The sequence below is a fragment of the Dromiciops gliroides genome, chromosome 1, assembly GCF_019393635.1.
Source record: "Dromiciops gliroides isolate mDroGli1 chromosome 1, mDroGli1.pri, whole genome shotgun sequence".
Lineage (NCBI taxonomy): Eukaryota > Metazoa > Chordata > Mammalia > Microbiotheria > Microbiotheriidae > Dromiciops > Dromiciops gliroides.
The window spans coordinates 402,697,866-402,725,782 of record NC_057861.1 but is presented as its reverse complement, the minus strand read 5'-3'; the positions used below and the strand labels follow the sequence as shown (position 1 = coordinate 402,725,782).

The window sequence follows — 27,917 nt, the reverse complement described above, 5'->3', positions numbered from 1 at the left end:
GTTGTGACTGTAGTTTATCTTCTTATAAATTTCATTTGTCATCTTTTTTTTTCCTCCCTCTACTAAATATATTTTAGCAGGTGGCTTATTATTACTCCATTCAGCTCATGCTTCTCCCACAGTTACCTTCATTTTTTCCCTTAAATTTTTCTCCTTGAATGTTTCTACCTGTCTTTGTGACTAGCAAAAGAGTTTCTTAGTTATATGTCCTTTTTTCCATATAAATATTTTATTATTTTCCAGTTACATTTAGAGATAGTTTTCAACATTTGTTTTTATAAGATTTCTGGTTTCAAATTTTTCTCCCTCCCTCCCCTCCTTCACTCCTCCCCAAGTCAGCATGTAATCTGATATAGCTTATATATGTATAATCACATTAAACATATTTCTGCATTAGTCATGTTAAGAGAGAAGGATCAGAGCAAAAAGGAAAAAACCTCAAAAAAGAAAAACAACAACAAAAAACAATAGAAATAGTATGGTTCAATCTGCATCTAGATTTCATAGTTTTTTTTTTTCCTGGATTTGGAGAACATTTTCCATCATGAATCCTTTGGAATTATCTTGGACCATTGTGTTGCTGAGAAGAATCAAGTCTATCACAGTTGATCAACACATAATGTTGTTGATACTGTGTACAATGTTTTCCTGGTTCTGCTCATCTCACTCAGCATCAGTTCATGTAAGTCCTTCCAGGTTTCTCTGCAATCTGCCTGCTCATCATTTCTTACAGCACAATAGTATTGCATTACATTCATATACCACAACTTGTTCAGCCATTCCCTGATCGATGGGCAACCCCTCAATTTCCAATTCCTTGCCACCACAAAAAGAGTAGCTATAAATATTTTTGTACATGTGGGTCCCTTTCCCTTTTTTTATGATTTCTTTGGGAAAAAGACTTTATAGTAGTATTGCTGAGTCAAAGGCTATGCACAGTTTTATAGCCCTTTGGGCATAGTTCCAACTGCTTTCCAGAATGGTTGGATCAGTTCACAGCTCCACCAACAACGCATTAGTGTTCCAATTTTTCAACAACTTCTCCAACATTTGTTATTTTCCTTTTTTGTCATATTAGCCAATTTGATAGTTGACAGGTGGTACCTCAGAGTTGTTTTAATTTGCATTTCTCTGATCAATAGTGATTTGGAGCATTTTTTCATATAGCAATATATGACTTTTATTTCTTCATCAGAAAATTAGTTATCTGTCTTAATGAGGGCTGATAGCTATGATTGGGACATAGGCTCAAAGGATTATAGATTTAGAACTGTGCAAGTACTCAAAAGCCAATCTATTTTCATTCTCATTTTATAGACACTGAGGGAAGGTTAGGTGACTTGACCAAGATCACAAAGGACTTTGAACTTTGAACCAGCTCCCTTAATTCCAGAGTTCTTTTCAGTTTCAGTGCTCTTTCCATGGTCCTGTGCTGTTATTTAGACCTTGCTCTAAAGCCCTGTAAACTTTCTCTGGATGGTTGGATCATGTACAAGTTAGATGGCTACTAGTTTAATAATATCTGTTGAACATTATAATCTCTTCTCCTGGAAACATTTAGAATTGATTATAAATCTGAATAAAAGAAAATAAACTGCATTTGTCCATAAATGTTAAAACCAGTTTCCTCAAGGTTCAACCTGCATTTCATAAAAATACTTGTTGGATTTTGTCGCTCTTATCTCTACTGTTTACAACATAGTAAAACTGATTGAAATACTCAGTGAATAAGCTATTTCTATTTGCTTCTGCCTTATGCAAAACATAATTTAAACTTTCATTCAGGATCTCAAGTGTCTCAAGGCTGTCATAAATTTTAGACTCTCTCCATATATGTATGTATGTGTGTGTATGTATGTGTATATAGACACGTATTAATGTTTTTCCTTTCCAGAGATTTTCTTTTATTGCTGCATTTCTAGATAGCTTTCTTCCCTTTCATACATACCCATCGCCTTTAAAAAATTAGCTCTTCATCATAACAAAGAAAAGCACTTAAGATGGATGAGCTGCTATAAATATTTTTATATGTATAGGACCTTTCCCTTTTTCTTTGATCTCTTTGGGGTATAGAAGTAGTAGTGATATGGCATAAAAGGAAATCCAAAGTGTATTGACTTTGGGGGCATAGTTCCAAGTAGTTTTCTGGATTGGCTGGAATAATTCATCAGTGTACGCCTGTTTTCTCACAGCTCCTCCAACAATTATCTTTTTTTAGTCAGCCATGACAATCTGAGAGGTGTGAGATGGAACCTCAGGCTTGCTTTAATTTGCATTTCTTTAACTATTACTAATTTGGAATATATTTTCATATGGCTATAGTTAACCTGGATTTGTTCCGTTAAGAACTTTCCGTTTAAATCCTTTGAACATATTTATCAATTAGAGAATAACAATGAAATTGAAAATTGATACCCTGCTTTATTTTGTATTATTTATTGAAAATTATATCTACTCACTAGAATCAATACTTATGGATCAGATTTAGATTTGATTGTACAGGTCTTAGTAGTGGAGTTTATGAGTTTAATTTCCCTGTCCCTATGGGCTAGAGCCTAAACTCAGTTTGTCTCAGCCCAGAAAGGAGGAGAAGGGAAAGGGAAGATGAATCAACCTGGTCATAAGATGTTTTGCCTTGCACAGGCCCACTCTGTTGTAGGGGCATGCTTGACACAGGACTGTCCAGAGGATGTTAGTCAACTCTGTGTTTTCTCCATTGCCATGGGTCCTGGAGATCTTCTCTTGTGAGTCAGGCCAAATGTAAGCCCACTCTTTAGCTCTGCTATAGACCAATCACAGTATTACTTTAGTATTCATCACAGAACTGTTTTTGGCATTTCATATTAACTGTTATCTTTTCACTATGTAAAAAAAGAGCTTCTCTGGCTGTCAGGAGGGACATCCTAAGCTATTAGAGGAACTATGGGTCCCATTTATTAGCAATTGCTAGCCTTGCTAAAATAAATTTATCATGCTCATAACTTTGTCTCAGTTTCTCTTTATTGCAGATTTTTATCACACCATAGCTTTGTGATGTTTAAAATCTTAATTATGGTCGCCAAAAATTAAAAGGCTTCAGTACCAGTCTTTGGGCATTAAACATTTATTAGAGCATACAGATATTTACAAAGAGTTCAGAAGATTATAAAAAAGAAGTCCTACCTAGCCTAGAGTTCCAGCTTGGTTGGGTTCTTCCTGAAGTCCTCCTCCACAAGCCTGTTTTAATCAGGAACTCCTTTGCAAGCTGTTTGTGGAAGCTTTTTTATAGATCTGGAATAGAGGCGGTCCTTACACACTGCTTCAAGGTGATTGGTTGGCATCATCCAAATCCTTTGGCTTTGAAGGTGTTCTCAAGTTGAGTTCACAGTCTAGTTTCTGAGAACAATACCTTCTTAAGGGATAGCCAGGTGTGATTACAATCCAATTAACTTGAAGTAGGCTTAATCAGCAGTCAATTACTCTCACTTGATTCAATCAGTCTTGATTAATCTCCAGGTGGGTCTTTGAGTATCTGCTAAATCCCATCTTTCATCACAGCTTATACTTATAAATTCATGTAAGTGACATATATATGTATACTTACCTGAAATGACTTTTATGAGAGAAACTTGCTGCATTTATTTCCTCTAATAATTATTTTCCCTTCTAATTATATTTTTTAAATTGAATTTTATTTGATTTTCAGTTCTTTCCTTCTCCCTCCCCATTCTCCACCCATTGAGGAAACAACAAAAACAAAACCTGATAGAAATATGTATCGTCATGCAGAACAAGTTCCTACATTAGCCATGTCCAAAAAGGAAAAAAAAAAGAAAGAAAATATGCTTCAATAAATACTCTTGAGTCCATCAGCTCCTTGTTTGAAAGTGGATGGCATATTTCATTGTGAGTTCTTTGGAATTATGGTTGGTCATTGTGCAAATCAGAATTACCAAATCTTTAAAAATTGATTATCTTTATACCAGTGTTGTTATTATATCAATTGTTCTGGTTCTGCTCACTTTACTGTGCATCAGTTCATATAGATCATTCCAGTTTTTCTGAAACCATCCTCTTTAATTCTTACAGCACAGTATAGTTATTCCTTCCACATTGCAGGGGTTAGGGGCACAGTGCCCCCATAATCTGGAAAATCTGCATGAAAATTTTTGGCCTTCCTTTCATAGCAGAGAAGTCTGATTTTTTTTTTCTTTTATGAGGTGTTTACAGTACTTTGTTGTAAAATTTGGCTTCCATATTTAGTCATAGGTTCTTGGGTCATCTGCTAGCCTTTCTGTGTCATTTGTGGCTTCTCCAAAACTCCCTAAAAATTCCCATTTAATTTCTTATGCCAATCTGAGATATATGGAAACCACAGTGGGGAAAGTTGTGATGTGGAAGGCATAACTGTAGTATTACTTCACATTAACATACAACAGTTTGTCTAGCTGTTCCCACTTGATGGGCACCCCCTTAGTTTCTCATTCTTTGGAACCACAAAAAGAGCTATTTTAAAAGTTTGCGTACATATGGGTCCTTTTCCTCTTTCTTTGATATCTTTGGGTTTTGATCTAGTAGTGATATTGCTGGGTTAAAGTATATGTAAAGTTTAATAGTTTGGTGGCATAATTCTAATTGATTTCCATAATGATTGAGCAAGTCCATAGCTTCACCAACAGTGCTTTAGTAAACCTGTTTTCCCAGTCCTTCTAGCATTTGTCATTTTCCTTTTTTGGTCAACTTACCTACTATGATGGGGTGGTCCCTCAGAGTTCTTTTAATTTGCATTTCTCTAATTATTAATGATTGCTTCATATTGCTATTTGTAGCTTTTCTTCTGCAAATTGCCTTTATATCCCTTGAACATTTGTCAATTGGGGAGTGGCTCCTATTGTAAATTTTATTAACTTTCTATGTATCTTAGAAATTATGAAACTTTGTGCAAAGATTTTCTTCTCAGTTTCTTGTTTTTCTTCTAATTTTAGTTGCATTGGTTTGTGTAAAACTTTTAATTTTATGTATCCAAAATTATTAATTTTATGTCTTTGTGGTGCTGTTTTGTTGTTTGATAATAAACTATTCCTCTAAAATCTGAGAGGTAGTTTGTGCCATTTTCCACTAATTGGCTTATTGTTACTCTTTAAAACCATGTTCCCGTTTTGAATTTTATCTTGATATACCGTGAGAGATGTTGGCCTGTACCTAGTTTCCACCAGACTACTTTCCAATTTACTGAGTTTTTGCCCCTATAGCTTTGCTGATTTGCTTCTGTATATTTTGTGCCTAATCAGTTCTACTCATCAACCTCTCCATCTCTTTGTCCAATACCAAAATGTTTTGATGATTATAGCTTTATAATAAAATTAGATTAAGTATTTTATTTCTTCTTCTGTTAATCTGGGTAATTTATATTTTTGTAGATATTCATCCATTTTATTTAGATTGTCAAATTTATTGGCATATAATTAGATGAAATAGTTCCTCATAATTGTCTTAATTTCCTCTTTGTTCGTGTTAGAGTTCACTTCTTTCATTTTTGATACTAGTAATTTGATTTTCTTCTTTACTTTTTTTGATCAAATTAACCAGGTTCTAGTTTATTAATTCACTGACTTCCCTATTTTCAATTTTATTAATCTCTCCTTTGATTTTTCAGGATTTCCAATTTGTTGTTTAGTTGGGGATTTGTAATTTGTTCATTTTCTAGTTTTTTAGTTGCATGCCCAATTCATTGATCTTTTTTTTCTCCATTTTATTGACATAAGCTGTTAGGGATATAAATTTCCCCCTGAGTACTGCTTTGGCTGCGTATCATAAATTTTAATATGTTGTCTCATCATTGTCATTTTCTTAAATGAAATCATCTACTGTTTCTATGATTTGTTCTTTGACCCGCTTGTTTTTTAGGATCAGATTATTTAATTTCCAATTGTTTTTTAACTTCCTTTCAATTGTCAATTATTGAAAGTAATTTTTGTTGTATTATGATCTGAAAAGGATGTATTTATTATTTCTGCTTTCTTGCATATGATTGTAAGGTTTTTATGCCCTAAAACAGTCAATTTTTGTGTAGGTTCCATGTACTGCTGAGAAGAAGGTATATTCTTTTCTATTCCCATTCATTTTTCTCCAGAGACCTATCATATCGAACCTTTCCAGAATTTATCCATTTCCTTAACTTCTTTGTTGTTTATTTTTTGGTTAGATTTATCCAATTCTGAGAGGGGAGGATTAAGGTCTCCACTAGTATAATTTTATTATATATTTCGTCCTGTAACTCAATCAACTTCTTAAAAAATTTAGAATCTATACCATTTGGTGCATGTATGTTAAGTACTGATATGACTTCATTGTCTATGTTACCTTTCAGCAAGATATAGTTTCCTTCTTTATCTCTTTTAATTAGAGCTGTTTTTGCTTTTGTTTTGTCTGAAATCAGGATTGCTACACCTGCTTTCTTTGCTTCAGCTGAAGATTCTATTCCAGCCCCTTATGTTTATCCTATGTGTATCTCTCTGCTTTAAATGTGTTTCTTGTAAACAACATATTGTAGGATTTTTGGTTTTGAATTCTTTCTGCTATCTGCCTTCTGGTATATCATATTCCAAGCCCTGTGATTCTTTAATGTGGAAGATGCCAAATCCTGTATAATTATGACTGTAGCTCCACAATACTTGAATTGTTTCGTTTTGGCTGCTTGCAATACTTTCTCTTTGATCTGTGAGTTTTGAAATTTGGCTATGATGTTCTTGAGAGTTTTCATTTTGGAGTCTCTTTTCAGGTGGTGATGGGTAGATTCTTTCAATTTCTATATTGCCATCTAGTTCTAATATATCAGGACAGTTTTCTTTGACAATTTCTTGAAAGATATTATCCAGGCCCCCTTTTTTTGTTTTTTAATTATGGCTTTCAGGTAGTCCAATAATTCTTATATTATCACTCCTGAATCTATTTTCTAGGTCATTTGTTTTTCCAATGAAAAATTTCACTTACTTTTAAAATTTTGTTTTTATCATATCTTGATGTCTCATAGAGTCATTAGTTTCCATTTGTTCAATTCTAATTTTTAAAGAGTTATTTTCTTCAGTGACCTTTTGTAGTTCCTTTTCCATTTGGCTAATTCTGTTTTTTAGGGAGTTATTTTCCTCAGTAAATTTTTGTATTATCTTTTCCTATGTTGTTGACTCTTTTTTTTAAATGTTTCTCTTGCATTACTCTCAAGTCTTTTCCCAGTTTTTCTTCTAATTTTCTAATTTTCTTTTTAAAAATCCCTTTTAAGCTCTTCCAGGAATTCTTTTTGGGCCTGAGACCAATTTGCATTTTTCTTTGAAGCTTTACCTATAGCCATTTTGTTATTGTTATCTTCTAAGTTTATGCCTTGATCTTCCTTATCACCATAATAACTTTCTATAGTCAAGGTTTTTTTGTTATTGTTGTTTTGCTAATTTTTATTCCTCTTTTTAAACTTGGCGTTTTTATGACAGAGTTGGGCTCTATTCCTACACTATCCCAAGTTTTTGTGCTGAGGCTCTGGGTCTTACTGATGGCTTTCACTGGGCTTCAGGTCTTAGCTGCTTGCTTTCTCTGTAGAGTAAGTTTCCCTTCTATCTGGTATTGGGGGTTGGTCTTCCCTTTTGGCCTCCCCTGGATGTGGGCTGGCCTTCTTCAGGGACGGTGGCCTATTGCTGGATTGCTAAAGTTAACAGTCTTTCTGGTGGCTGGCCCTGGAGAAGGGATCTTGTTGCTGGTCTGCCCCAGGGGTGGTGCCCTCTTGCTGGGTTGCTCTGTTAACAGGGCTTTTCTGTTAGCAGGCCCTGGAGAAGTAATTTTGTTGCAGATCTGCTGCTGGTTTGCTATGGAAAAAGAGTCTCTCTGCTGATAGGCTCCAGGTCAGGAACTTGCTGTTGCCCAGCTTTGGGCAGGGTTTCACTACTGGTCAGCAGTGGGGTCAAGGCCTCCCTGGTGGTTTGTGCTAGATGTGGGGTGCCTGGTGAGGGACCCTACTATGCTACACAGACTTCTCACTTGCTTAGGGGGCTGCTGGTTTGCAGGAAGGCAGGGGACCTCACTGGTGGATTGCCTCAGGCTTAGAGCCCTGTTTCAGGCTCCCTGCTGTGAGGACAGCTACTGCTGCTGCTCCTGGACCTCACTTCCCTTCCACCCAGGTAAGGCAGACCTTTCCTGTCTAGCTGATAAGCTGCTTCCCTGCCCCTGGAAAGATTTAGAGGCAGTTTTTCTCTTGGTTTGGAGGGGAAATTTGGGAGAGCTTCAGAGGGTTCCTTTTTCACTTTACTATCTTGGAACCAGAAGTTCAACTTTGTAATATAGTTTGAGATCTAGTACTGTCAGGCCCCCTTCCTTCTTTCTCATTTCCCTGCCATTGATTCCCTTGATATTCTTGACCTTTTGTTCCTCCAGATAAATCTTATTTATTAATTTTTCTAGCTTTATAAACTTATTTTCTGGTAGTTTGATGTGGCACTGAACAAGTAAATTAATTTAGGCAGTATTGTCATTTGTACTTTTTTCATCCTAACCATGAGCAATTAATATTTCTCCATTTTTTTAGGTCTGTCTGTATTTGTGTGAAACATTTTGTAATCTTGTTCATATAGTGTGTGCCTTGTCAGGTAGACTTCCAAATATTTTATGTTGTCTGTGGTTATTTTAAACAGAATTTTTCTTTTCCTGTTAGATTTAAATGGTGATATACAGAAATGGGAATGATTTGTGTGGGTTTATTTTATATCCTGGTGTCTTATCCCATTTCCTCTGTTCTTCAGTTCTCTGGCTCAGCACTCGCAGTTCAGAGCTTTGCAGCACTCATCCTATAGGGTTCTCTGCTGTAGCACTGACTATATGTCATGACCCCCAGCCAGCTTTTGTTCCTGAAGGGCTGCCATAGCACTGTCTAGTTTTTGCTGTCTGAACAAACTTCTACAGCGTGGAGCCAGGGTCCCCACAAAGCACTGAAAAAGGGGTCTGGAAATGGTAGGATTGGGATTTGTTGCAAGCCAGTATTTTGGGTCCTTGGGTTTGTTATTATAGCCTGGCTTTTGGTGGCATAGGAGTTAAGGGAAGTGCTGAGTAAGCTCAGGATCAGTGTATGCTATCACACTTTTTTTTTAAACCTTTTTCAATTCTAGGTATCCTGGATTATGCAGACAGCTGAAGTTGCTTTAACTTTGGCATATGATTTTTATTTTTGAGAAGTTTAAGAGGAATGTCTAGTCTTCCATCCTGTTCACATAACCCAAAAGTCCCACAATTGTTCCATGATCATGAACTTGGAAACCCCTTTATCTAATCATAATATTCTCTCCTTCCATATTTCTCTGTGCCATTCAATCTTTCCTTTTTTCCTTCATCCTCATTGTTACCCTCCATTTGCCTCTACCCATCCATTATATTGCAGATCCTCTCTTCTCCATTGGCTGAACTCTCCATTCTTCCTTCCCTATCTTAACTATCTGCCATCCTTAATCCTTTTGCCCTTTTGTCCTGTTGCTATTCATGTCTTGTCAAGCCCACATGCTTCTGAATGGATCTGGAGGACTTCATGAAACTCTGCTGACTGGGTGAATTACTAATTTATAGATTCTTATTTCAACTGGGCCCTCACTTCAGCAAGGCAAACATTCTGTTCCTCCAGAATCTATTTGGTTTCCCAGTGTCCACAACGGCAGTTCCAAACCCTAATTCCAAACTCCTTCCAACGCCTTCCTTTATAGAGAGTAGAAACTACAATTATCCACTTAAAATTTTTTGGCCCTCCCTTTGTAGCAGAGAAGAAATCTGAATTATTATGGTATTAAAAGATAAAACATGTTGGTATTATACAATACTATGCATATATTTTATGCATTTCCGAGTTTCTAAACTTTTTCTGTGTCATCTGTTGATCTAAGCACATTGTCTACAGCTTCCACAAAACTCCTTCAGAATTTCCATTTAATTTCTTATGCCAACCCACAATATAACAAAACTGTGTTGGGGAAAGTTGCGATCTGAAAGAGATAACTGTGAATTCTCAGATCACACTGCACTTTGCGTATGCTGCCCTGCCTGGTTTCAGCTCCATAGAACAAGGCATTGTGCTAGGTAATACAAAAACAAAATAAAAGGACAATCCTCTTGTCCTAAATGATATACCCCACCATCTTCCTCATGTCCATTTTCTTTCTCATTTACTTTGTAGTCTCTCTTTTTCTATTCCCTCCCACTTTTTCGAGTGCCTCTTATCCCCAGCAGCTCCAGTTTTTCTTCTCCTGAGGCAGCATGTTCTCTGTGGAAGCAAAACACTTTCTCAGAGGAAATGGTCTACCTATCTATAGGTCCCTCCAGATTAAACACATTGTAGATTCCCTATCTCCTATTACTTATACTTCTGTTTTGTTTTTTTTTAAAGTGAGGCAATTGGGGTTAAGTGACTTGCCCAGGGTCACACAGCTAGTAAGTGTCAAGTGTCTGGGCCGGATTTGAAGTCAGGTACTCCTGACTCCAGGGCCAGTGCTCTATCCACTGTGCCACCTAGCTGCCCCTATTACTTATACTTGTAACAATATGGAAGTGCTCTTCACTGAGACTCCTTATTCTTTTTGAGTTGAGACCTCCTTTTTATTTCTTCTACATGACCCAGTTGACTTCCTTTTCCATACAAATTTTTGATACTTGCTTTGCACACCAGTCATCATTGGAAAATGTTCATCATTGGAAAATGTTGTAATTTATTTTCCCAGTTCCTCAATTTAGTAATTTTCTAACCCCAACATACTTACACAGAGAAATGGTCATACTCTTGACCATCATTCATAAATGTTCTACTTCATATTCTTAAACTCTTATATTTCTTTATCTCAAAATAATCTTGTATCATTCCATTTTCTCTCTGTTTTATAACCCCCTAATCCTAATCTTCATGGTTAACTGTGACCTCCAATCCTTTCATCTGAGTTCTTTCCCAGGACATCACCCTTGCACTGGCTATACACTCTCCTCTCTACTCCATTATTAATCCTTTGTTGATCTAGTTCAACTATACATTATCCTTTACTCTGGAGTCCTCAGCCATCATTTCCTATTACTGATCTCCCCCTGCCAAGCCATGGCCTTGGATCTCTCCCACTATCCACTGCCTTTGCTCTTGAATGTGCTACTGAATGAAATTGGAGAAAATCACAAAACAATGCTGACTGGATCCTCTACAAATTTATGTTACACCATCTTAACTGGGGCTTCAATTCAGCAAGCCAATCTTTAATTGATTCTCTGTTCCACTTTTTGCAGGAAAGTGGCCTTTCCCAACCTTTTCATTCATCTCTAAACCCATCTTAGCTCCTCCTTTCCCCACCTTTTCAGCTGAGAACCACAACCCATATTTCTCGGGGCGGGGGGGGGGGGAGACTGAGAAAAATTGAGAAACTATTTGCCAAGACCTTCATCTTTTCCCCTCCTCCTCACTTCACGTTACTCAGATGCCTTCCCCCTCCTTCTTCATCTCTGTCTCATTTGAAGAGGTGGCCCTTCTTCCCAAGGCAAACCTTTTTACACTTAAAAAGTGATGCCATTCTATCCCATCTTCTTCAACAGATGGTCCCTTCTCTCATCTCCACTCTCTCATTAATCTTCATTCCTCCCTGTCCCCTGGCTGCTTACCTACTCCCTAAAAACATTCCCATGTCTTTCATATACTTAGAAAATCCTCATTTGATCCATCTATCCCACTAGCTAGCTTCCTATATCTCTTCACTCTGTGGTTAAACTTCTTGAGAAGACCATCTAAAATCCTTGTCTCTTCTTTCCTCTCACTTCTTCATTCTCTGCAGTCTAACTTCCAGCGTCATGATTCAACTAAAACTACTCTCTCCAAGTTGCTAGTGATCTCTTAACTGTTAAATCTAAAGGCCTGTTTTCCATCTTTATCTTTTTTGACCCTTCTTGCAGACTTTGGTACCATTGATTACTTTCTTTTCTCTAGATTTTCAAGAAACTTCTCACTCCTGGTTCTCCTTTTCCTGTCTGACCTTTTCTTCTCCTTTATTGTATCTTCATCCAGGTTATATGTACTACCTGTGGGTGTCTTGTAAGACTGTTTCCTGTGCCCTCCTGTCCTCTAACTAGTTAAACAAAATAACCACTTTAAGGTTCAGTTTCCTAATTTAGCTAAGAAATAATATAAACTAAATCTATCTTTATAAAAAATATCATTTCTAAAATGAAACACTGTTGAATGAATAAATACTTTGGACATTTTGTCAAAAAAACCCCACAACCCTATACTTTTGTAGAATTCACTTAAATTGCGTCTTCCTGATTATTTAAAATCTAATTTGCCATCTGTGGAATCCAAAATGACCATATTGAATAGTCACAAAGAGTACAGATTTTTGATCTATTCTTTTGCCATTTATGTTGATTGATTTCCATTTTTATTTGAATTCTTGAAAAATTTAAGCTTACAATATTTTAATTTCCTATGGGTTCTGAATTTGTGCCTTCATAATCAATTAACAAGAATTGATTCCTCCCTTTTGTAAATATTAAATGAAATTTGCTATTAAACCAGTTTTACTAATTTATATACTTGGTTAAGAGACAGTATAGCAGAGTGGATTAAAAAGAGCTGCCATTGTGGTTAAAAAGACTTGGGATTTAGTCCTATCTCTGACACTGACTCTATTACCTCAATATTCTAGGTCAACGCTTCTTAAACTGTGGGTCATGGCACTGTATGGGGTTGAATAACTGAATGTGGGGGAGGCCTCAAAAATTTGGCAATAAATGTTTGATTTGTATAGCTTTTTTATATACCTATATACCCAGGGTCATGTAAAAACTTCTCAGGCAAAAAGGGGTCAGGAGTGGAAAAAGGTTTAAGAAGCCCTGTTCTAGGTAATTCTAAGACTGAAAGTTTCTAAGAAGGTTTCTACTTACCTTGGTGTAGAGGCGTCTTCCTCATTACGCTGTGAAACCCCAGTTCTAATCTCCATCTCTAATCTGATTCCTTCCCTCCTCATTTTGTGTTCTGTGGTCTCATCTAGCTTTAATAGTTTATGTTCTAACATTTTTTGAAGGCTTTCACATGAGAAAAGGATTCATCTTGTTTTACTTGATACTAGAGGGCAGAACTAAGAGCAATGAGTACAAGTTGCAAAGAAGGAAATTCAGGATGAATTTCTAATGGCTAACAATTGCAATTTCTTTGAAATGGAAATATGATATTTTTGTTCTCCCTCATTGGAGGTCTTCAGTAAAGTTTGGATGCCTATTTCCTAGCTTTGTTGTAAAAATGATTCTTTTTCTGTTATGGGTTATAGTTGGGTTGTAGTATGGGTTGTATTTGTAGTATGGGCTGCTGAAGTTGCTTCCAACTCTAAAATTCTATGATTGATGAATGTATACTACCAAATTTGGTGGTTATGGGTAATGCTTCCATGAGTAAATTATATTTTAGTGTTGTAATGCCTTTACTTATACTAAAGAAACTTACTTTAAAAAATTAGTTGAATTCCTGTTGTAGCATACATGAGACTTTTAGGTTGCTTATCCTTACAATTTGTCTTGTGTAAATTCTTATGCAGGAAATTTTCCAAAATGATGACTGCTTCCTAGATTAGATTTTAGAAATAGAATTTTTAAGATTGAAGAGATTACATAGGTCATGGGATTTGTCTCCTTCAAATACACAGGCCTGATTGTTTTAATGTTGGATACTTATGATGAAATCATAGATAACATTACTAAATTACACAATCCTAATTTGAGACGGAATCACCTTCAAATTTTTGTAAGTGAAACAATTATTTTGTATTATGAGTATATCTGAATTTATATCTTTGTAACATGAATTTCCTTAAAGCAGGCCACATATTTATTGAAAGTTGAATTTTACACAGCCTATATTACAAATAATTATGTGTGTATATACATATAATATACATATACATGTATATATGTTTCAGGTATACATTTATTGAATGTTTCATTTGACATCTTAAGTGGTAATTTTATATATCTAAGGTAATTTTGTTTTCTGAGGGGAAATTTGTGGCTAATTTAGGGAATTGTGAAATGTTAAAATAATAGTCCATAAACATTAAGCACCTACTATGTGTCAGGCATTGTGTAAAAGACGGGCTTGCCAAAAGGAGCAAAGGAAAGTCTTCTTCTCGAGGAGCTTCCAATTTAGTGGAGGAGACAACAATTAACAAATGTAAATAAACAAGCAACATATACCATAAATATATAAGAAAGGGAAGGCACTAGAATTAAGAGGGTCTGGGAAATAGTATTAGAAATTAACTGTCGCTAACCAAATATCCATGGTAATTCAGTAATAGAAACTATAAAATGTACTTGAAGTAGGAAGTTTCAGTTTTAAGAACTTTTTTGAAGAATACAAATATAAAGGAGCTAGATTTTTTAAATAGACCTTTCTAAAATACTGAAAATTTCCCACACCCATTGGAAGCAGTTGATAAATGAGTCATTTCGCATTTACAAGTATATCTTTTGTTTAGGGTTAGAAGTTCTATTAAAATAATGGTTCTTGTTTGAAGAATATATGTTCTTGTGTCAGTTCCATTTGTTGGTAAATTATCTGTTTCTAAATTTTCAACAACTGAATTTTTTAACCAAGATAGTTAATATAACTGTGAAAGTCATACCTAGTCACGCTGTCTTTGTTTTTAATTATGATAAAATAGTTTTCAGTTTTAATATTCCATTATTAAACTATATACAATTGTACTTTACACTATTAAGAATATACTTAAGATTTTTTCCTTCTGATGCCATCATTTAGGGATCAGAGTTCCAGAATAGTTGCTTCAGCTTTGTATTTTCTGTCTGTTCGTGACAAACTAGCTACTGTACATTCACATAGAGCAGTACAGTCCTTGCCACTGGCAGTCTCTCTGTGTGACACAGAGCCTGTAGGCTGACATAAAGTTCAGCCTGTTGTGAACTGTTAAGTGGGAGCCTGCCAAAAACTCAGCAGACAGAACTAATTGGGGAGAAAAAGGATTTTTGTGCCCTCATCTCTCCCTCTTTCATTTTTTTTTTTACAAGACGGATATTGTTAAAGTAACTTGTTTATGTAAGATTTGTCTGCCTCTATTTTCTCATTGCATGAATCATTTTTTAACTTCAAGTCTTACACTGCAGGTCACTGAGCACTTCCACATGGTGGCTGGCAAAGGACCAAGCTCAAGACACGCAACTCATCACAGTTGATGAAAAATTGGTAAGGGTTTTTTTTTTTTTTTTAACAACATACTGTTACGATTCTGCCTTCAGGTTATTTCTGCACAATAGACATTCAAGATGGTATTCCGTGCTCCTCAAGGAAAGAAATATAAATTTTAACTTCCAAATTCGTAGTATGCTTTTAAACAGAAACATTAGTAAGCCACAAGAAGATAATCTGTATTAAAGCACCATAGGCAGTCACATATACAAATACTAAGCAACAAATATGAAATTGTGAAAGGCCTGGATCATAGTGGTTATATTGCGGTCATGTTGCAATGAGTAACTGATTTTGGTTTTGTTTTATAAATGTACTATTTTTTAATTCTCTGGTTTATACTCCCATTTAATGAAGTTGCAATATATTTGCCAGTATTTTTTTTTTTAAATCAAATGTATTAGGCTTTCCTTTTTCATAAAGAAATAAAGTTTAAAGAACCATGCAAAGTTATTGTTACTGTATACATACCTCATTTCTGCATATGCATGAAGGTTAGATTACAACTAGAAACAAATGCACAACATTCTTCTGTTAATCAGTAGCAGATTAGAATTTTGGCAACAATCTCATAAAATTTTTCAATGTGTGGTCCGTTACTTTAGATGCAACCTGATATTTATGCTTATATTCTACAATGGCATAATTTTTGTAAAAGTTCCAAGACTTCTGGTGAAAATGTGTCATAGCATAAACTTGCTTTTCATTGTATTTTTGAATTACTGTTACAGAATACATGGGTGTGTTTCTTGATAACTCCCCTTCTGTTTATTCTTCAGCCATATATTACTCACCTTTGGGCAGGAAAAGGTACCCAAAATATTTAAAGCAGAATGCTAGAAGTGTATATTTACGCATATAAAATGTCCTGAAGCTTAGCAAATATTCTTGATCATTTAAATAATGAATACTTAGGATCTTGTTCTTTTTATATTATTTCCTAAGTCTTCTGTAAATTGTAGTTCTAGTTAAGTCCTTATGTACTTGATTTTATTAAACAAATTTAAAACTGATGAATTAAAATTTTATGTATATAGATATGATATAGATTATGATCCCATGTTAATTTTATTTAAAAACAGTAGCCATTCATTCATTAGGCAGATGTAGTTTTTGATTTGGCCTTAGAATTATACATAATTCAAGACCTAATAGGGGTCAGTACCAGTTGTGGTTTGGTCTGTAATGTTCTTGTGTCCTGGGTACGTGGCTTGAATTTGCTATACTTAGTTTATTAATTTTTTTTTTTTTTGCTTGCCCAGGGTCACACAGCTAGTGTCAAGTGTCTGAGGCTGGATTTGAACTCAGGTCCTCCTGAATCCAGGGCCGGTGCTATGTCCACTGTATCACCTAGCTGCCCCGTAGTTTATAAATTTTAGATGGTACTATTTCTCCAGTTTCACAAGTGTTGTGGATATAAATTAGATTAAATTCAACAAGTAAATTTATCGGATACATGTTGTATACAATATGTTTCATCTGTTTTCTAAGACTCAAAAAAGCATTTTAAAATTTTCATCCTCTTAGTCAATGATTGCCTGTTCTGTGTGAGAATTTTTAAAATATATTTTGGAGAAGTCATTTCACAACAATTCTTGTTTCCTGTATACAGATCTTAAATAGCAAACAAACCTTTCTATTTCCATGAAATATGAATTGATATTAATTTGCATTTTATTTTTATGTTTCTATTTGTTTTTTTACCTTTACGTCAATTCAGGTTAACAAATATAAGTATTATACATTATTGGTATCATTTTCCTATCTGCAAAGTGATACTTCATTGGCAATATTGAAGCCTACAGAACCTTTCTAGGAAAAATGTTTTTGAATTCATAAAATAAAATACATAGGATTACAAAAGGAAATCCATTATATTGAAATATTAATTATTTTTGAAATGATAAATACATCTGCCCTGGGCTAATAGGAACCCTTGGACTACATATTCCTCACAAGCCTTTCTAGTTCTAAATCCTATGGTTCTATAACAAAATTATTCACAGAATCTCAGAACTTGAGAGTTAGAAAGGAGTTTAGTGACTGTCAGGTCTAAATCATATGAAAAAATAATTCCTACTATAACATACCTGACACGTGATTGTCCAGTCTCTACTTATGGATCTCCATAATGAATCCCCCTTATGGAAAGAGAAACCTATTGCTTCTTAAAATAAGTGATTCTACTTTTTTGGACAGATGTGGAAGCTGAGGCAAGCAGAGTTAAAGTGACTTGCCCAGGGTCACATAGCTAGTAAATGTCTTCAGACTGGATTTTAACTCAGGAATATGAGTCTTCCTTATTACAGGTTTGGTGCTTTATCCACTGTAGTACCTAGCTGCCCCAGCAGATTTGAGAATCATCAGCTTAGAGGATGATGATTGTATACCCAAGAGCTGATGAAATCACTAAGTGAATTAGTACTGAGGGATAAGAGAAGAGGGCCCAGGGCAGAGCCCTGTAGAACACCCATTGTTAACAGGCCTTACCTGAATGAAGATCTCTCAGAAGAGACTGAGAAAGGATGGGATAAGAACCCAGGAGAGAATTTCTCCAGAAAAACCTAGAGAAAGGGAGTATGAAGGAGAAGAGGATGATTGACAGTATCAAAAACTGCAGAGAGGTAAAGATGTATAAGGATTGAAGAAAGGCTATTAGACCTGGTAAGAACAGTTTCAATTGAATGATAAATTTAGAATCTAGACTTCATTAAAGTTAAGAGAGAGAGAAAAGGAATAAAATAGAGGAATCAATTATAGACAGCCATCTTAAGGAATTTAGCCACAAAAGGCAGAAGGTATGGAATGATACCTAGTAGGGATGGATGGATGGATGGATGGATGGATGGATGGATGGATGGATGGATGGATGGATGGATGGATGAAGTGAGGGTTTTTTGAGGATAGGGAAATATACATGGGCATGTTTTTAGAGGGTCAGGAAGCAAGCAGTACACAGGGGAAGATTGAATATTAGAGTGGAGATGATAGGTTCAATTTTTAAAGGAGACAGTATGAAACGGGATCATTTGTATACTGGGCAAGAAGGACCACCTCATTATGTGAGACAGGAGTAAAGGAGATAGTGGCAGGAGGCATTTAGATGATGTGAAGTGAGGACAGGAGAAGAGAGAGCCATTGGCTAATGGCCTTAATTTTTTTAGTAAAATATGAAGCAAGGTTCTTAGCTGAGAAGGGGGTATGGGAGGAGCCATGAGAGGTTTGGAAGAGCTGCTGTGTTGAGTGGAAGAGTGAATTCATTAGGCAGCTTTGAAACGATTGCCTTGTAACAGTGAGGGCCCAGTTGAGTTTATATAACATAAATTTGTAGGGGATCAAGTCAGCACAGTTTTGTGATTTTGTTTCAAATGCCTTCTTGACCAAGGTTATATACTTTATATAATGACTTTATATATACTTTATATAATGACTTTTCCCTTTCCTGAAATAGAGGAATGGTGTTTCTCCTTTTCCAACAGGAGGCAGGTTGCAGATGGAATGGTATTTTTCCTCTTCCTCTAGGAAGCTAGAAACCAAGCAGGAAACTTAGAATAGAATGATATTTCTCCTCTTACCTCAAAGGAAGAAAACTGGTGCTTAAAAGAATGGCATTTTCTCTCCTCAACAAAAGGCAGAGTTCTTTTTAAGGGAGGTTTTTTGGGTGTTTTTGAGGTATTGTGTATCAGATATTTGATGACAGTTTATTTTCTGGCTTTTTAAAAGCATAAAGAAGTACCTAGCATGCATAAAACATCAGTCCTCAGGAAACATGCACTTGTGTTAATGACCTCTTTGCCAGACTTCTGTTCCCACACTTTAGGTACATAAACAACCTTTAATAATTCTTCCTCACTTTGTTCCTCAGATCATAAGCCTTCAACAAGAAAAGCCTACAAAGTCTTTATGTTATAAAGATTACAAAGTCTTTTAAAAAACTTATTTGGGAACATAGTTTTAAAATTATTTTGTAGCCCATACAGCTACATGTAGTACTTCTCATGGGTATTAAAGAAAGCATATAAATTATTGTTTTTGTGGCTCTTAGCTTTTGTTGCAGGGAGCAGTCAGAATATGGAAGGGAGACGGGTGCTTTTCTTTGCCTTTGTACTTTATTAAGAGGGTAACTGTGTTTTGTGTCTTCCATGCCCCATCTCCTTTCTTCTGGCACCTTTGATGAAGATCTGTCTAGTGATCTTGCTTACTATTTTTTACATTCACTTGGACTGTGAGACATATATTTATAGTATTTTTAAAAATTAAGGTTGTTGATAAGTCAGACACAAAGGCGTGCATTTATAATTTTTAGCAGTCTTAAATTAGCTCATTTTAAAATGCTTCACTCCTATTGTCACATTTGCTTTATATTTACTTGCCAATGATATCAGACTTTTATTACAAGGGAAATTTTAAAATACCCCTGATAGACTATTTAGAATGCTGTCATTTTACTTTTAATGAATTAACAAGATACCATGTCATTAATTTATTCTTAGCATATCACTTAATTTAAAATTTTTATGTTGCTGGTATTCTTGCTAAATACCTGTGTTTATATAAGGTGTACAGGTTTCCAGTTGTCTGTATTTTCTTGTAGGTTCCCATGTAATTGTCTTAAGGATAGCAAGCACCACTCGTTTAAATTGTTAAAGGGCATTTGTCAAGTGTAGCCGTTTTATACATGCAGTTTTAATACAAAACAGAGTCCAATGTTTTCTTGTTTTTAGTCTCAAATTTCTTTATTTTGTTTTTTATTTTAAGAATAGGGGGAGAGGGGAGGTGTCATTTTATATTCCATTATACTGTTCAACATTGTGACTTATTCCAAGCAGTGTGACACTTCTTAAAAGTGTTTTTACTACATAGATAGATATGAAATGTCATTCCCATTTGTTGTGTTGTTACTAATTTGTTGTACTTTGTTTCATGGCAAGTACGTCCTTTTTAATTAAAATAATGTCTCACTGCTGCTACTTGCTTTTTTAGAAGTACTTGCTATTAGATTAAGCAAATAACAGAAGTAGTGAGCTCAACTGGCTGGGTAGTAATAGTGCTTTTCAGGAGAATGTCTGCAGGCAACAAGTTATCTAACATCAGAAAAATTTTTCTCTCACTAGTAAAGAAATGCTTATCTTATGCTTTAAAAAGCTTTCATGAAAGTGCCTGATTTTAACAAGCTTTCAAAAATAGCAAAATTGTTTTATTTCTTTTATAAGTATGCTTGCGTTGCTTTTGTTTTTGAATATAGCAGATCTTAACAGAATTAATAACCAATTTTTAGAAGTACACAAACTTGAATAATTGGTTTTAAAGAGTGACTGGGAAAAGATTATAGACCAAATTTAATGGCTCAAATTTGCTTTGACTATTGGTTTTTTTTTATAAGGGTCAGTTTTCTTTTGGTGTATGGTAGCGCTATCTCTGGTAGATTATTGGAAGGGGGAGTGTCTGCTGCAATTGGGCTTATACAACCTCCTCGCATCTCAAGTGTCTGTTTTGTCTGGACTTTCCTCACGCAGCATTCTTGTGCAAAAATGTCAAGGCTTTAGTCTGGAGCACTGGGTCAAAGGATATGTCTCTTTGAAGGGGAGACAGGAGTTTTTTATGTTTTATTCACTAAGTAGTATTTCATTTTACATCAAAGAATAGCTGCCTTGGAGAGCCTACCATGGTGGCAGTTTAGCATGCGTGGGTTTTTTCCCCTTAAAAACTTCTACTAAATATAGAAAAAGTTGTTCCTAAGACTTTTCCACCCTACAAATATATGTATGTTCAGAAATGAGATGGCATAAATGAAAGAAAAAGTACTATTCACTCTAAACTTACATTTGTGGTGAAAATTTGGACTAAAGTGATCATTTTAAGTCTGGTAGTTTTTTTAGACCATAAGTTATCTATTGGGAGAAAAAAAGGTGAGTGAAACCTTAGAACCCTGACTTTAACTCAGTGCAGTAGGGAGGGACAGTTCCTTGGGACAAGGACAATTTAGGGCAAAATCATTTATGCTTTAAGACTTAGGCATCACTATTTGGCATTTTCAGATTTATCACTGTTTATTATGAATATCAAATTATTTCTAAATAAGGAAAAGATGACATTCGGGTAAAACTAGATTAGAAACCTTTTTGCCAAATATTGGATAGGGTAAGAGGTAGGGATTCTTATACTGTCAATAATGGTCATTTTTATAGTGTAGGACATTATTAAGTAAAGTTTAAAAAAAACTACTTCCAATTATTTTCTCCTTTTAGAGAACCTGAATTAATAAATTTGATTTTTTAAAAAAATAATCCATTTTATGAATGAATTCCTCTTTTAAAACCATTGATCAGTTTATGTAAATCAAGATTAACAAATTATTTAAATAATTGTGATGTTTCTATCTTCATTTTATGTTTAACTTTATTTTGAAAGTAGATAAAGCATTAAAGCATTTATAATGAATGTATGCCATTTTAATTATCTTTATAAAAGTAAATTTTAATTTATGTATTATACCTTTTTCTAGACAGCAATTATGAGAAAATAGGTTGCTCGTTACCACACTTTCTCAGAAAGTACTAATTAAAAATGCACTTAATTGCCTCTCACCAAACTTAATACCTAAAAAGCAAATAAAGAAATGAATATTTTATGTATAGAGGTTTGTAAACCTCTATACATAAATTTTGTAAGATAACTGCTAAAGCTAGAAAAAGGAAACAAGATTTTACATTTAGACCAAAACCAAGAAACTTTTGGCACTTGAAATAGAGAATTATTCCCCTGTATTAAAATAAAAAAGGAACAAAAGATCTTTCCCCTAAAGTATTCATCCACCTCTTTTATCAGTGGTACTTAAACAATTAAAGCAGTATTTTCCCCCTTTGTTCTTGCTTGGAATACATGAACAAATGACACTGCTGGAGAACTGAACTGGAATGTTTTATCTGTTGAAAGCTTAAAAGTCCTGTGTACCAATTAGCCAAATACAGTGAAGGTTTAAACTGTTAATAGCCACAACGTCTTTAATGCATAGACCTGTAGTACTCTAACTCTGTATAACAGTTCTTTATTGTCTATCTCTTTTAAGGAGAGTAACTGTGTCATTTCTTTTCTTGCTTTACTACCTGCTGTGTATGGAAATTTTGTATACTACTTTACACTTGCTTTCAATATTTAAAATTCTTACATATTATTATGTAGGAGTTTTGATTTTCACAGTGTGGAGGCCAGATAATTATTTGTATGATGGGCTTTCATTTTTGGATGATGCATGTTTTAAGAAGTTGCTACTAAATAAAGACCCTCTTGGTAGTTAAAAATGCATTACCACAACCTCATTGATTTAAAATATGTTGTGGCGAGAAGGCAAACACTTCGTTTAGAATTTTAGGGCTAGACAAAAACCCTGACGATTATCTAGTTTAACCCTTGTATTGAGGGTGTGTGTGTGTGTGTGTGTGTGTGTGTGTGTGTGTGTGTGTGTGTGTGTGTGTGTGTGTTTGTGTGTGGTGTGGGAACCCACATGGAGAAGAGAAACCTTGGAAGGTAAGAGGTATAAGACAAGGCCGGAAGACCTATAGGGTCATAGATTTAGATGGAAAGATACCCTAAGTGGAAACCAATTTCTTGAGAAATAAGTGACTTGCCCTAAGTCACCCAGGTGTAGTGACAGTTGTGAGATGAATTAAGGCCCTTTGACTCTGTTACCAGTGTTCTTTCCACAGTCAAATCAACAAGCATTAATAGTTCACCTTGTGCTAAGCACTGGTGTTAAAAAGCAAAAGCAAAAAATAGTCTCTGTCCTCCAGTAGCTTACCATGTAATGGAGGAGACAGCATGTACATAGACAAGTACATACAGCATAGATGGTAAGTAACCTTAGAGGCTGTAGGGACTGGGGAATAGGAGAAACTGGGGGCATAGGGAAAGACCTGTTGCAAACAACATTTGAGTTTTGTCTTTCAGGAAGCTTAGGGATTTTAAGAAGTCAAGGTGAGGAGGGAGAGGGTTCCATACAGCAGAGACAGCAAGTACAAAAACACAAAGAAGGGAGAGGGACACTATCTGAATTATGGCAATGGATGTATGTATGTGGAAAAGTAAAAGATGTGGAGGAAAAAAATCGACAAGATTTGGCAACCAATTAGATATGAGGAGTAGGAATGAAGAGTCAAGGGTGACTCCAGTCTTCAGATATTTGAGCAGCTGTCATCTGTAAATAGAGATTAGAGCTGTTCTTGATCACAGAAGGCAGAACTAGGAACAGTAGGTAGAAGTTACAGAGAGGCAAAATTCAGCTCAACTCAGAGAAAAACTTTTTCATAATAAGAAATTTTAAAAATACAGTGGTCTCTCTTGGGGTATAGTGAGCGCTTCCTTTGCACTATAATTTAGGTGGCTACTAGATAATGCCAAAACTCAGAAATTTATAAAAATTCTCACCTACACTGTAAAAAAGTCTGTTTAATTATTTTTTATATATAAATTTCTTTACTTTTTACATTCCATTCTTAATTGGTAAAACAGTGGTATTTTGAATAAATAATTTTCAGAATAATTAAGCTCCTTCATGACAAATCATTCCATATGTTTAAAAAAGAAAATTTGTGGAGAACTGAGTTCAAAGTGATAACAGAAGTCTCTCCAGTCCTTAGCAAATGGGTCTTAGTTTAGGTGCTGACAAATTTTATGTATCTGGGCTTCCAAAATCCACCTAAACTAATGCTAAATATGATGGCATCAAGGATGTGTGGAAAGACTTATATGTACTGATACAGAGTTCACAGGAATGTGACAAGAACAAGGACATTTATAATAATCATTAAAACATGAAGGAAAACATACCCCCCACTTTCTTCCTTTTCTTCCCAATCTCGTTTTTCTCTCCCCTTCCTTTCTGTATCCCTTCTTTTTCCTTTCCTATTCTCTTCCTTTTGTTTCTCCTCCTGGGATATGATTCTACCATTGCTGTTACTGGATAATTTATTCTATTCTCAGGTCATAGTTATTAGGATCATAGACTGGTAAATATGATCAGCAAATTAATGATGGAGCCCACATAAAAGCACAGTGCAATTTTGGTCTCAGGATTATAGGATTTGTATCAGTCCATCAGTAATGTAGGTCCACTTGACTTGGTGAACACTATATAAGTAATAAGTAGCACTATTCATTCAGAGGCATGATTTGTTCCTAGTTCCTAGGATTTCACGTCCAGGAAGGAATACTTCCACTATACTATGCTACCTCAAGTAAGTCTATAACATATAATTGTTGGTTTGATTTAAGTACTGGGTTCTGATTACGCTGGTTCTTAAACTAAACTAGCTAATTCAGCAGAATTAGAGCCATGAATTCTGGATTTTTAAATTTTTTATCTTTTACATTAGTCTGTAATAACAGAACAGCTGTTCTCTGTTCTCCATGTTTCTGCCATGTCCCCTTCTTCAAAACTCTACTTAAGATTCACTTCTAATTAGATTTAGATCAGCTTCTTACAAGCTGTTCTGGGTTGAGCCTGACTCAGACCTGTCCCTAGGTAGTTTAGATTCAATATTGGAACAAAATGAGACACTTAAAATAACCTGTAAGTGTCAACAGTTAACAAAAGACTAATAACCCAGCTATATCAGGAGAAGGATATTCAACATTGAGGATACCTTGAGTTAATTTAGTTGATACTACTTTGACTAACTCGCCAGTTGTTATCTGCCAACCAGTTATCCAGAAGGACTGTCTAGAGCTCCTTGTGGCTGTTTTTGTACTCAAGTGACCAAGAAGTAATGCCAACGGTCTGACTTTTTTTAGACACACCACCCCCCCCCCCCAGCCAACCAAGTCTTGAGATTGGTTGCAATACCTTTTAAGGAAAAACTTGACTAATTTGCTTGGGGACAGGAGGCACTACTACACACCATATTTCAAAATAAACTCTAATAACATAATGTAAAAGATCACATCATCAAAAGAAAACTACAACTAAAGGAGAATGGAAGGATCATATATATGATTTGGGGGCAAGTGCTTAATGAAATAAAGAATAGAGAAACACCGCCCCCCCCAAATAGATGGTTTTGATTTTATAAAATAAAAATCTTTTGCACACGCAAAATTGATGTGATTAGAATAAGACTAGTCTCTTCCCATTCTAGTCTATTTTACACTCAGCTACCAGAATGATGTTAAAGCGCAAGTTACAGTGGCTTCCTCTCACCGCTAGGACTAAACATGAAACCTGCTCTTTCCTTTTAAAGCTTCTTGTACCCTTTGCCCCTTTTTATCTTTTCCATCTTTACTCCCTGCCATGTACTCTGTGATCCAGCAACATCCATGCTTGCTGTTCTTACAGGACACTCTACTTCCTAATTTTGTGCCTTCTTACATTGATTGGCTGTCTCCCATATCTAGAATTGCTTCCCTTAAGCCTTAGCTTAAATCATGTTGGGCAGCTAGGTGGTGAAGTAGATAGAGTACTGGCCCTGAAGTCAGGAGGACATGAGTTAAAATCTGGCTTCAGACACTTAATAGCTGTGTGACCCTGGGCAAGTCACTTTACCCTGATTGCCTATCAGATGGCTCTAGGCTGGCATCTTTGCACAGCCTTCCCTCACTTAAATCCAGTTCACTGTGAGGCATGACATCACCTTCTGATATCATGGTCCTCTTTGAGAACAAAAGACAAACAACAACAAATCGTTTGTTCTGAGTCTTTCCATGGTGGCTCCCCCAACTTCCACATGTGCCTTCCTTCTGAGATTACCTTCCATTTATTGTTTCTATATCTTGTATGTGCATAGTTGTTTACATGTTGTTTCCTTTATTAGAAGGTGAGCACCATAAGGACAAGGAATGTAGTTTTTTTTCCCCCTTTATTTGCATACCCAAACTATAGAGTCTAGCACATAAGTGCACATAAACTCTCGTTAGCTAATCAACTAACAGTTGGGTGGAAAAATTTTAGCCCTAGATATCTCAAATAGAAGTTTTAGATCTAAGAGATATAGAGAATGGATATAAATATGTGTGAGAAAATAATTATTAATAGTGGATTTCTTGGGAGGGACCCAGAGATTAGTTTCATTCTCTCTCTCCTCCCCCCCCCACTCCCCACAGTTCTTGAGGAACTTCAGCAGATCTTTTTTTTTGGGGGGGGTGCATTTCAGTATAACTTTTATTTGCATTATGGTAATCATTGTGCATATTATTCTCTCGGTTTTATTTTTTGACTCTTCATCAGTTCATACAAATCTTCCCACTTTCTTCAAATGTCTCACATTGGCTGTTTCTTATAGCATAACATTCTGTTATATTCATGTAACTTATTCAGCCTTTCCAATTCCAATAGATGGGCAACCATTTTATTTCCATTTTTTGTTGTTGTTGATTTTTTGCTACCACAGAACGCTACTGTGATTATTTTGTGTTATGTAGAGGATCTTTCTTTCTGTCATTAACTTCCTTGGGGTATATGCCTAGTAATAGGATCACTGAGTCAAAGTGTATGAACAGTTCAGTGACTTTGATTGCATGGTCATATTCTGTAGGGGGATATTTCTCTTTTTAAGCATGAGGGATGGGAGTGGAAGTCCTTAGCTTTATAACCTTGGAGCCCCATTGAATTGCTGTGGGCTTCTTTTGCTTTTCCATCTTCCATTTTTACCTCCATAAACTTGGAATTCACCTAGCTTGAATCCTAGTAGCTTCCCCTAGCTGGGGACTGAGCCCAAAGAGAAAAGAATCTCCCTTGGTTTCATTTTTAGGAGAGATTTGAATGCCAGAAGGTTGGGCCCAGCCTACCTTTCTGTTGGTTGTCTCCCTTCTCCCAAAAGATGTTCAGCAGATCTTATTTGGGACAAACCCAAGGAAACAAGAGAAATGGAGATAGACTCTTTTGTCTAGCTCTGTGAAGGATTGATGGGATCAAACCACACCTAGATACTGGACTTTGCCTTTGCCCCTTAGAGAGGGTCTTTTACATTCTTTCCCTGTTTCATCTGTAGAGTTCATTTTAATTTAGACCCCCCCACCCCCAAGTCATGTCAACCAATGGAATTGAATGATACTAACCAATTAGCTTTCATCAATGTATAATGACCTACCTCTATCAGAAGAAGATAAAACCCTTGGCGGTGCCAGGGTTGCAGGCTGCTCTATTGGTTCTTGGCTCTCTCTCTCAGCTGGTGTTTGGTGTGTGCTTTTGGTTTGGCCTTGGGCCCTCTTAAGACGGCATAGGTCTGATGGCCTGAGACCATGAGAAGTTAGGGAGACAGGGTCAATCCTTTACTGGTATATAATATTAATTAATAATAAATGCTTGCTGCCAAAACTGTTGCATTAGCAACTAATTAATTAGAAAACACAACTTTAGCCTAATAATTTTTTCAAAACCACATATATTAGAGGAATTCCTCAGGATGTAAATGGTCAAAGAATAAATACAGCCAACCTTCAAAAGAAGAAATCAGACTAACTCTGATATAAAAGTAAGAGAAATGTTAATTAAAACAACTTTGAAGTTTCATCTCATGACCAGTAGATTAACCAAGGTGATAAAAGATGGAAATCTTAAATATTGGGGGTGCTGTGAGAAGACAGACACACTAATCTACTATTAGTAGAGCTGTTTTAATTATTCAAGCACTCTGAAAACAATTTGGAGCTCTGCTAGAACAGTATAGTCACATTTTCAAACTATTCATATCTTTTAACC

The 27,917-nt window shown here is 35.6% G+C and overlaps 1 protein-coding gene across 1 annotated transcript in view; it reads left to right on the top strand.

Moving 5' to 3' along the window:
* The window catches only part of NDUFS4 (NADH:ubiquinone oxidoreductase subunit S4), a 123,889-nt gene that overhangs the window by 35,864 nt on the left and 60,108 nt on the right, over positions 1 to 27,917 (top strand). The window contains exon 2 of the mRNA XM_043977793.1: positions 15,145 to 15,223. Coding sequence (XP_043833728.1) covers positions 15,145 to 15,223 — 79 coding nt within the window. The remainder of the gene's footprint in view (positions 1 to 15,144; positions 15,224 to 27,917) is intronic.